Raw genomic sequence first — 12,467 nt, 5'->3', positions numbered from 1 at the left:
TGTAGAGTTGAAATCAAGATAAAACTTCTAATTTAATGATGTAAGTTTTTAACATACTAGAATGTGTTTAAGAGATCACCTCCACATTTTACAGATGAGACCATCTCAATACAACATGAAATATTTATGGTAAGAGAACTAATTACTGGCACAGACAACTAGAACTCACTACTCAACTATCAGTTTGGAACTCTTTATACTTCATGACTAAGTATAAAAGATATGTTCATATCCTAGGAAAGGGTGGAGTGATGTTGAAATATTCTAGAGTTTTAAATGTACAGTAAACATATTCACAGGGGTACAGCCCACTTAACCTAAGCAACCCTTTTGTGAATTTTATTAATCAATCAACTACAAAATCACAGAAGGAAAAAAAACTGATTCATGGTAAAGCCACTCTTATTAGAATGATGAAAAAGAACAACCAATCATATGCTTAACAAATTGTCAAAAATTTTTAAAAATCATAATCAGTAACTGGGGAAGAGGCAGTATGAGGGGTATTCATGTATTATTAATTTGGTACAAACTTGCTGAAGGGTAATTTGGCCATATTTTAAAGTGCCTAAAAAGTTCTCACCATCTAAACCAATTATCCCACTCCCATGAATATATTCTAAAGAACTAGTCTATTATAGAGTTCAAATTTTACATACAAAGATGGCCATCCCACTATTATTTATAATTGTGAAATATTAGAAACAATCTAATATCCAAAGAGAGAACTGGTTCAATCGTGGTGTATATATTCATACAATAAAATATCAGGCAGCCATTTTTAAAAAATCACATTTTCAAAGACATGGGGAAGTACTTAGGAAGTCAAGTTATAAAAAGTAGGGTATACAACTATATGGTCAGTATAATCTCAATTTTGTTATGCACACACACAAACACATATACACACTCATACATATAAATAGCATAGACAAAGACTGAGAGGAAATACAAAAAATATTAACAGTGTTATCTCTGGATAGTGAAATTGAAGATAATTTTTTCTCTTCTTTAACCTTTTCAGTACTTTCTAAATTTTCTATAATAATCATGTATCAGTTTTATACTCAGAAAATAATAAAAATTCACTCTGCAGTCAATCTTGAAATTTTTATAGTCTATATAATAAATAAGGAATAAATATTTATAGTACTCAAAGGTATACCTAAATGATGGGAAATAAATCATTAATACGTAAGAGTATAATTTCCATACATGTATAGAGGATAATTTTGAATCCAAAAGATAACATCATTTTTTCTCAACTCTTGAGTATAGAAAGTTGATACTTAGTAAATAAGAAATGCAAATCTTTAAATAAAATTGGTGCAAGGCATCTAAAAATTGTGCTATTCTGGCGTAACACTGAAGATACAAATGCTCTCCAATGTAATGTAGATACCCATGTTAGGTTGAAATAGGTATAATCTAGTACATGCATGGTGGCCAATAATTAACTAATCAAAGTATTTTTTTTCTCCTGAAGTGACTAGAAATGGTCTATGCTAAAAAAAGAAATACAACACCATACCATTATTTTAGTTGGAAGAGCCGCACCAAAAATAATGACAAAAAATTTGTAAAACTATAAGAAAATCCAGTGGTTTTTTGTTTTTGTTATCGTTAACAATTTCTTGCCAAAAATTCAAGTAAGAGAGTCAAATTGCTTAAAGCACTAAAAAAGCACAGCAGTAGTGTATGGTCTGCAATGATTTGAAAATCACTAAGAACACTCTTCATTCAATGTTTCCTCATTTGCAGACTACTGCCTATCAAACACGATCTTTGAAGGGAAGGACTACATCTGTGTACTTTTACCAATCTTGAATTTATATTCTATTACAATATAGTAATGACACAAGGTGATGTCACACACAAAAAAAGCAAACTGTATGTAATTTTAAAAACTAACTTGAAAATATGATTCTAATATCTGTGATAAAAAAAATCACATAAATATGTAAAATACAAAATGCATCCTAACATATTTTTACATGAGCTGAAGTTTACCACTTTTAACATAAAAATTCTGAGATGGAATTAATAAAAAAACAATTTTTCATATGTACCACAGAGCAATAAGTTTAAATCAGACTATTTTGAGTTGTGTAGCCCTTTATTAGCAACTAAAATAGAAGGTATCTGTTGTACAACACGGGTAGTAATTGACTATAACTGGAGATTTATTATATTCTAATACAGATCATTTATAAATGCAATTTCTTTATTAAAAAGCTTCCACCCTTTTTTTGTTTGTTTGTGTACAATTTGCAAAACTATTCTGAAAGCGGAATATATGTGCACAAGTCTGCAAAGAGTGCAAATTTAGGATATGGTAAATGCTTTACAAGTTACTTTCCAAAAACTGCCACAACTGGGCCTTCACATTGCCATCTTTTTTGATCAAAATATTTTGATGCCAGCCTTCCTTCCACTGCCCTATACTATAAAGCATTTTTTAATGAATTGAAATTAAGGAAGGACTACACCTACTAGAAAAGAAGAGAAGAAAGTTCTATTAGTTTGAGGTTTCAGAATCCCCCCAAACCAGGACCAGTATCTTGGTAAGGGCTAGGCTGGGACCCCGTACAGAGAATGAGTATGTGCAGGTGGCATCCCTGAGGATTCAGAGCTTCAGTGGACCGTGAGTGCTCCCGCTGCATAACTCACTGAACTGTCTTGCCAGTTTCTACACTGGCTTGACTGGGCATAATTCAAAAAGGAAAAGCTCATATTCATTCCATTCTTCTGGAGCTCTGTGATAGCCTAGGGGAAAAAAAAAATGGTTATGACACACCTTAAATAAAAAGTGAACACTCTTTGAATGTGCTGGTAGCTTAACTTTGTCCACTTTACAACTGAAGCCTTGATTTTTTACTCTTTTCTTAATTTGTTTCTTGAATTTCTTATTGTATCATATTAAACAGGAAAAAGAGAATTCCTTATTTCATTCTCTCAACTAATTTCCCCTAGTCTAGCTTCTTGATAAATATCAGTTATCTTCCACACTACCTTTGTTATATTTAATAAGGCCACTTCAAGAAAAATATACCTTTTTCCTTACTCTAAACCAAATCACAGCCACTTCTGTCACTTTGAAATACTGTCTCTTCTTTGTCTGACTTTGACTAAATTTGAAATATATATAAATTAATTTCCAGATGTAAGAATTAAGCCAGGATTTTTACTTTAATTAGGGGCTGGTTCATCATTTATTTTATTACAATTTTATTTGAGCCAATACAGACTTTAGGAATTGGTGTAGCTTAGTTTAAATTTCAATAATTAGTTTATGCCCTTAACAGGCTTTTCTTCCAATCAATACCACTAAGAGAAAACCATTTCTAAAAACCCACAATGTACTATCTTTCAAATTACACTAAACAACACTGTAGTGTAGGTTCCTACCCTACCTATTCTAGGCCAACATCATCTTCTCCATTATTCTCTGTCTCTCCAAACAATAAACACAACTATAAGAAAATCCAGTGGTTTTTTGTTATTTTTGTTTATAGTTATTGCTTCCTCTTCCGATTCTTGAGTATACATACACTTTCTTAAAAAGCCTCATATTTTCTTTCAGGAAAGCCACAGTGTTTTATTTATTAGAGGAAAAGTTAATATTATTATCTCTTTCAAAAAGTCAGCTACTTGAAACTTCCATCTCTTATTATTATTTACATGAAATTTTGTTGTAAGAGAAAAACGTATACATGCTGTCTTGTGTTACATTTTATGAATATGTGAAGTTCAAAAACAGAATCTTCCATTTATTTTTATAGAGTCTAGAACATTAAATAAAACAAATAAATTAATAAGGTTACTTATTATCAAAGGTTACTTTTGTTTATTTTTGTAAAGACTATATTGGAATTGGCTGTGAGTCAAGAGAAAAACTAGGCTTCTATTCTAAACAATTTTTCTATATTTAAAGAGAGTACTGGCCTATCTTGCATTAACAAATAACTTTATCCATGTAAGCAAAATAATGAAAAACTTAATTATCTTAAAGGTACTAGAAAGGAAATTTACTATATGTACCTAAAACCAACAGTCATTAATAAAATATCACAGATGATAACAATTAAGATATTTTGAAACATCATGGGATCAAATATTAAAATGTTAAAAATCAAGCCTTCCTAAAAATACTCACATTTAATAACACCCCAATGGGATGTCTTCCACATATAGTATTATGGTATTTCTTCAAGTAATTGCTAAAAGATACAGGGTCTAGTTGTTCTATAATACTCATACCCTAAAAAAAGAAGAGAAAAAGAAAATGAAAGAAAAAGAAAAAGGTACACAACTTATTATTTCGTAATTATATTTTAAAACTGTTACTAAGAGCCAAATATCATAATTTTTCAATTAAGGAGAAGTAAAGAAAACACATTAAATAATCCTTGTGAAGTATCAAACTCATTCATCATAGGTAATCTCATTATAGTCAGCTCTCAACAATACGTACACTTCATTAGCAGAAAACTTTCAGTCCTCAGTTTAGTTTTTTCTGATCTCCTGCTATGTTTCCACACCACTATCATCAGTCATTACTTAGTTGACAATCCTCAAACATTTCACAATCTTACATCTTTCTTATATAAACGTATTTACAAAAGTAAATCTGTTGTGAAAATTAAATTTTCTATATGGCTGTTTTTTCCCATAACCGTTTTATTTCTCTTACGCATAAATAATTAAGGGTTTACTGTAATTTAGCTAATTCCATAACATACACTTAAATATCAAGAGTGTGCAAGGCATTCTGAATTACCAGTATGTTAAAAAACGAAGATACCAGTAAGAAAAAGGTTAATACATCTTTAATTAATTTAAAGCTCATAAAAGACAAATGCTTAAGCAAAATAGGCCTTTTATGAACTTTTTTAAAAAGTGTTTTATCTCTTTGTGCACCTAGGTGGCTCAGTCAATTGAGTGTCCAACTCTTGATTTCGGCTCCGGTGATGATCTCATCAGGGTCATGGAATCAAGCCCTTTATCAGGCTCCACACTCAGCAGGAAGTCTGCTTGAGATCCACTCCCTCTGTCCCTCCCACCCTTCTCATGCTCATGCTCACGCACGCATGTTCTCTCTCTAAATAAATAAATCTTTAAAAACAAAAAAAAGGAAAAAAAAGCTTTTCATCTCTTTATACTTCCAGCTAGAATGCTTTAAGATTTTGAGAATCAAAAACTTTAAGACTACTAATAAAAAAAAAAAAAACTACTATAAAGACAACCACTATGACTTGGGAATTTATTCACACTAAATTCCATACTCTGCAAATGCATTCAAATAATGTATTCATAATAAAATAATATAGAGCAACTTTAATCAAGCAAATAAATCAATGATTCTCACTCATTCATTCACCAATTACCTTACCTTGTTTTCTTATTGAGGTAAAATATTTTACATTTGAGTTCAACAAACTGGATTAACATACTTTGAGAGAAATGTAAATGATGATTTAACTAGGGAATCAACTGATATATTTTGTGTGGTTTTTAAATTATATTTCAACATGTTTTAAAACAACTGCAGTAGAAAAGCACCTAATCAGATGAACACATCTGAAAAATGACAGTAATCAGTAGGTGACATAAAAATATGGCAGTGGCAGCATCAAATTTAATTTTATAAAGAACCTGTTATCAGAGCATCCAAGTTGTTCATAAACATCATCACACTTTCCTGCAAATATGTAAGACAGATAAGTGTGTGCATGTAATCAACTTTCATTTGATTGCACATCAATTAGCCACTTCTAGATTTGTCCACAACCAGTGTATAATGCTAAGCTGTTTTCCCCGCAAATTAGGAGGCTTCCAGGTCTACAGTCTTCAGTGACATTTGGTACAAGTTCAGAGAAATATGAACAAACTTAAAAACTAAACCTAAGATAAACAATAGTATAATTCTAAAGAAAAATCACACAATATATTTCCGAGCCAAGTAGTAGTGCAGAGATGGAGTTAAACAAATCTCTTCCACATATATGGATAATCAAGATATAACTCCCTAAAGATGAAGGTACTGAGGCATAAATCAGATGAAGAGCTTGCCTCTAAATTTCTAATCCGAGGCTATTTCTCACTGCCTAGTCTGCCTCATGTAGCATAAGAGACATACCAACAATTCTTAAGAAGTCTCACATAGCTATAATTTGTACACACATTTTAAGGAACTTTAATGTTCCTGAATTAAGTCTAGGACAGTTTACTTTAAATAGAATTCTACTCATTAATACATGATATGACACTGAGGTTCTGATGTACACCTTAATGCTAAAATCTTAAAGCACATCTTAAACAAACTTACCACATTTATATACTGATGTGAAGAATTCAGAAACAGGAAAACTAATGAAAAAATTTGTTGAAAACAAAGAACTCACGAAATTTCGTATAGAAAGATAAAAAGGTCATTAATGCAGAGAAGACACTACTAAACAAAGCGTTTGAAATTAAGGTATAGTGGTTAAATTATAACAGGGAAAAGAAAAAATGGAGATGATGGAAGTTAAGGGATTAAACTTGAATTTTTAATTCCCTAAAGTGTGTTATGTACCGACTCATGCAAAAATCAATTCCATTACGATCAATTCTCTGACAAATAAAGACAATGAACAAGTATGCATTTTTATAAAGAAGGGATATAGAGAAAAAATAAGGCTTTCCTCATGAGTGAAATTCTCCAATTGGAAAATTCATAAAGTATGCAAACAACAGCAATAAAGATGGGGAGAAAGAGGACATCCATTAAGTAATACAGATCACTGGCAAATATAGTTTTGTATACATTTATATTTTGATGCTAACAATTTTTAAATTACTGTTACCAAAATCCCAAGAAGATGAAAATGCTAATTTGATACTACTGCCAACTGCCAAAATTCCAAGAAGAAGAAACAAAGCACTTCTCAAATATGCTTAACTCTTCTATTCCTTGAAATACTGGAAGATATGATCAGGGAATCTAATGTCTAGGAGATGAAAATCTTGCTTAGGGCCTAGCATATTGAGAATCTGCTCACATGAACTTAAATCTAATATGAAACAGTGGGGATCTAAGATACAAAGCAGACATCGTAAACACCAAAAGCCAATATCCAGTACGATTTGGGTTTCTGAGAAATTTAGCAGCTTCAGCAAGAAATCCTCAGATTGAAAGGTAACTCCCCACCTTGAGGGGGACAAGGGCAGAGGGAATCTATCATGCTGACTCTCCAAGTAATGAGTGAAAGCTTCTAATGTTAAATCCCAAGTGACAATCCTAAACTGAATAGACAGCTTTAACTGACAGAGCTGCAAATTCAGGACTCTGATAAGACAATAAAGATCTTCCCTTTTAAAAAAAAGTTTATATAAAATAAAATATTTAATTTAATTTTAATTTAATTTTAAATTCTGTCACCCAGAAGCAATCTCCCTCTAAAGTAACAAACACAAAAAGAAAAGTATTTTACAGGCAAGATGGGAAACGGAAATATTGTGCTTTCTGTAAGAGGCATCAAGATAAAATCTTATAGTGAAAGAAATTTTGTGGGGGAAAAAAAATCACCCTAAAGATAGCAATGCTAAGAAGCAATGTACTAACAAATAACTATCTTAAAAGATATTATAAAACCTTATACCAAAGACTACTAAAGAAACTACTGGTCTGAGTTCAAGGAAGCAGTATGAGTAGATAAATCTGAACAATTTCACTTTGAAAAGAGTAGAAAGAGGGATCCCTGAGTGGCGCAGCGGTTTAGCGCCTGCCTTTGGCCCAGGGCGTGATCCTGGAGACCCGGGATCGAATCCCACGTCGGGCTCCCAGTGCATGGAGCCTGCTTCTCCCTCTGCCTGTGTCTCTGCCTCTCTCTCTCTCTGTGTGTGACTATCATAAGTAAATAAAAATTAAAAAAAAAAAAAAGAGTAGAAAGAAAGAAAAGTAGCTGAAGTTCAATAATTGAAGTGACTACTAATAAATCTGGAAGGAAAAAACATTATAAGGATGACTACAATCCCATTTTCAGATTCTCTTTGCTAAATGCCCATAATGAAACATTGGTCTATATAAAAAGTGCAACAGAAAAAAATAACATGATCATGTAATACATAGATATAAAATACATATGTATGTACTTATGTATGGTTAATGTTTCCAGTATGTAGTATCAAAAGTTCACAAAAATCAATGTCTTAAAATACGTTCTGCTTTATAATTACTGAAATTACAAAGTACTACATACCAAAAATATGATCAGCAGCCAATACTATTTTAACACTTCCAGAATATACATCTCCTGTAACTCATTACTTTTTTCCCCACTTAATAACATTTGGAAGATCCAGTTTATCTTCCTAAAATTTTTATTTAGATTTTTTTTCACATCATTCAATTCCAAGATATTTAAATTCTAGATACAATTATTTTGCAATAAGAGGTACAGCTATTTTTCTTTTGTTTTAGAACTTAGAAACAGACTTTTCTGAAAACTAAAAAAGAGCCAAATCTAATTAATAAACTAATTTTGAACAGATTATACCTCAGATTTTATACTTAATTTTTCATCCTATCAAACTTTCAAGATGTGTAACAATTACAATTCAGAACTACTAACATGTTTTAATACTTATATAGAGAACCATCCAACTATATTTGCTTTAAAAAGACTACATATAGAAATTAAGATACTGGTTCTCAAATGAATGAAATTACTTTTAAATGGTACTTTAGAAAAGGAATACACAGAGAGATTTACCATTTGGTTATATAAATCAATTAAGAAAATATATAAATATATATATATATATATATATATATATATATACACTATATATACACACACACACAAACATACATACAAGACTATATGTATAGACCTAATCATTCATATTACTCTTATTCTTATTTTAATCCATTTACTCTAACCTGCAGAAGTGAGTTATAACTTGAATTAAGAGTATGCTAATAAAAAAACAGAACACTTATAAGCCATTTACAAATTCTATATGAACAGAAAGGGACCACAAATATCAGACTCCAAGTAAATATCATATCAAATATTAAACTCAAACATATTAATAAGAACCAAATACTCAATGTTCAGAAATTATATTCCAGACATTTAAATAAAAATTTAAAAATTATGACCTGGTTATTTTGGACATCTAAAGTAAGGTTGTCAGATGCAGATTCAGAAGTCAATCTTAAACTTACTGGTTCTTTGTTCATTTTTTGGGCAAAAATTTATAATTTCAAAGACTTAGAAGCCACCAGAAAGGGCAATAATTGTAGGAGAATCATGGGAATCATGCCAATGGATAATTGTTGCCCTTTTTGCTCTTCGTCAAAGTAAGAAACCAAGGTCTATCTCTGTCTGATAATGTATCTCAAGAGAGATAAATAAAGCTACTCCTCTTAATATAAGCTAACAATCAATATAGAATTAGAAGAAAGGCTAAAAGGATAGTTAAATATGGATGTTTATACATAACACATAGAATGATAAATAATACTAAACTGTTTAAATGTGACCACAGTTCTAAAGAGGTGTAAGGGATACCATCATGTTCAGTGACTTCGGAGTACCAGGTAAACTAATGTTGTAGAGAAAACATCTCTCTGTGCAAAAAGCATCAATTCATGGATTTACAAATTCCTACATGTGCAAAATTAAATGCTGCCTAATTAGAGTTGACAAATGATTTAAAGAGCTGAATAGAAAACGAGAGAAGAGAGATAAAGAGGAAATTTGTTCTATTCAACAGATTGTGGCAATAGCAGGACAGTTCAAATTTATCTACAAAGCGAATTTAGGAATAAAAAGATTTGGGGACTCTTTCCATACTACCAGAAGGTGATCTCCAGGGGCACATATGTGCAAGTCTATTTTGAAAAAGTTCCACGGGTGACTGAAATTGTAAAGATAAGTTTAAGGATTACTATGGCAGACAATCTCCTCTCTACCCTGTCTCTAATTACCTGTTAGAACTCTCAAACTTACTCCAGACTTCTCCAGGTTTCAAAACACTATAGTCAATTCCTTAGCAAAGACCTTTTGAAAATACTTCTCAAAGTGATCTCAATCAAATCTACAAACTTCTTTTCACATCCACTAATGCCACCCCAAGTCCAAGTTGCTATCATCTCCCCGCTAAACTACTGCCCACGCCCATTGTTATTACTATTCCTGAGACTTCTGTAGAATCCATTCTCTACACAACCACCAGACTGACCTTTAAAATAATGTAACTACATCATTTCACTTCCCTTTGTACTTATATAAATTTCTTACCCTGGAATATAAAGCCCTACATTATCTGATCCCTGCTTATCCCTCTCTGGCCACAGTTTATACTACTCTTACTCTTATCTACTGTACTCCTGCAACACTGGCCCTTCATTTTTTTCTCCACCCACCAGCCTCTTTCCCATCAGGACTTTGCACAGGCAGTTCCTTCTTTCCAGAATGCTCTTTTCCTCTGATCTTTACTTGGTTTGCTCCTTATCATCTTTATCTAAGTTTAACGTTTCTCCTCAGGGAAGTCTTTCTCCAATCACTCAACCACCAATCATTTACTATTTCAAAACCCTTTCAATATTTTCTGTACAGCACACATCACTTTTGGAAACTAACTTATATATACCCTTACCTTTAAAAGAAAAAACAATGTATCTCCTCCTGTTAAATAAAAGTCCTGTGAGAACAAGTGTGTTTGTTTACTGCCATTATCTCCAATGGTGCCTAGGACTGTAAGTGCACTCAAAAATAACTGACAAAATAAAAATCCAAGTGCCTACCTGACATCTCCACTTGGGTATCTTACAGGCAACAGCAAATATAGAATATCCCTAATAGGATTTATGGTTTCCCTACCTCCAAAAACATCAGTCTTATCTTCTTATAAACCTAAGTGAATAGTACCAACACCCAACCAGGAGCGTAAGCAAGACATTTAGGAGTTATCTTTGATACTTCCTTCCCCAGCAAGTTCAATCAATCTCCAAGTCCCTTCATCAGTTTGTCTCTTACATATACTGAATATATCCACTCTGTCCCTCTCTTCCACCATCACCATCCCATCTACTGTCTAAATTACCTGAATTACCAAACTGGTTTACTCATTTCTCCTCTGACCTCCCTCCAACCCACCTGCTACAATGCGCTATATGATCTATTCAAATACAATCTGATTTTATCACTTTCCTATTTAATATCCTTTAAACAGTATGTTCTAAGGACACCTGGGTGGTTCAGTTGGTTAAGCATCTGCCTTCAGTTCAGGTCATGATCTCAAGGTCCCAGAATCAAGTCCCTCTTCGGGCTCCCTGCTCAGTGGGGAGTCTGCTTCTTCCTCTCCCTCTGCTCTGGTCCTGCTCTCTCACTCTCTCTTTCTCAAATAAATTAAAAAAAAAAAAAAAACCCTTAAAAAAAATTTTTTTAAATGAAGAGTTTGTTCTAGATTCTCTACCTTCATTTCTCATCACTACCCCCCATCCATTTATTCACTGATTCACTCAGCAACTATATATATTGAGTACTTGGTGAAAAGCTGATACAAAATGGACAAAGATCCTGACTCATGAAGCTTGTAATCTAATAGGGGAGGTTATCACCAAACAAATCAACAAATAATAAGTCACACAGTAATTAATACTGAGAAGAAAACTTAAGTAGGATAAAGCCATAGAACAACTGTTCACCACAGGGTTATGATGAAAAATTGTGGGCACATTTTTGTTTGTCTCAGTAATTAGAAGATGCTACTGGGGGATTTGGTGGGTGGTGTCCAGGGATGTTAACTGTCCTATAATACAAGACAGTCACACACATAAATCATTGTTCTCATCCTATAACACTCTTGACATGTCCACAGAGGTGAAACTCTACTTTTATATATAAATATTCTATTTTATATATAAATACCAAGAAGTTTTGCATGGTTTTAATATACAGGAACTGCCATATCATATAAAGTGAGGGAAGGCTACCGTTTGTTTAGTTTACAATTTTACTAAGAATCGTTCACCATTTTAGAAAATCAAGTCACCCAGCAATACACCTTAGTAATATGAGTCACAAATATTAAAAAACTGTTTAGGTTTGGATAGCTGTATTTTTTAAAGATATTTTAAAAGATTTATTTATTTATTTATTTATTTATTTATTTATTTATTTATTTATGATAGACATAGAGAGAGAGGGAGAGAGAGGCAGAGACACAGGAGGAGGGAGAAGCAGGCTCCATGCCAGGAGCCCATCATGGGACTCGATCCTGGGACTCCAGGATCGCGCCCTGGGCCAAAGGCAGGAGCTAAACTGCTGACCACCCAGGGATCCACTGGATAGCTGTTATATGAATTATACAATGTGTAAGCATCTAACTACTTCATAATGTCTTCTAATATAGTTGGTATTATATCATTAAATCATTAAAAATATATCATTAAAAATATACTATTTTATCAT

The 12,467-nt window shown here is 32.4% G+C and overlaps 1 protein-coding gene across 1 annotated transcript in view; it reads right to left on the bottom strand.

Annotated features, from left to right (window-relative positions):
- Positions 1-2,097: 2,097 nt before the first annotated feature.
- Positions 2,098-12,467, bottom strand: part of MEMO1 (mediator of cell motility 1) — a 121,504-nt gene continuing 111,134 nt past the window's right edge. Inside the window, exons 9-10 of the mRNA XM_077843685.1 lie at positions 4,157-4,261; positions 2,098-2,766 (exon numbers count right to left, since the gene is read on the bottom strand). Of these exons, the coding sequence (XP_077699811.1) occupies positions 2,635-2,766; positions 4,157-4,261 (237 nt within the window). The 3' untranslated portion in view covers positions 2,098-2,634. The remainder of the gene's footprint in view (positions 2,767-4,156; positions 4,262-12,467) is intronic.

Source organism: Canis aureus, chromosome 12 (genome assembly GCF_053574225.1).
Source record: "Canis aureus isolate CA01 chromosome 12, VMU_Caureus_v.1.0, whole genome shotgun sequence".
Classification (NCBI taxonomy): Eukaryota; Metazoa; Chordata; class Mammalia; order Carnivora; family Canidae; genus Canis; species Canis aureus.
This window is presented reverse-complemented; position numbering and strand designations above follow the sequence as displayed.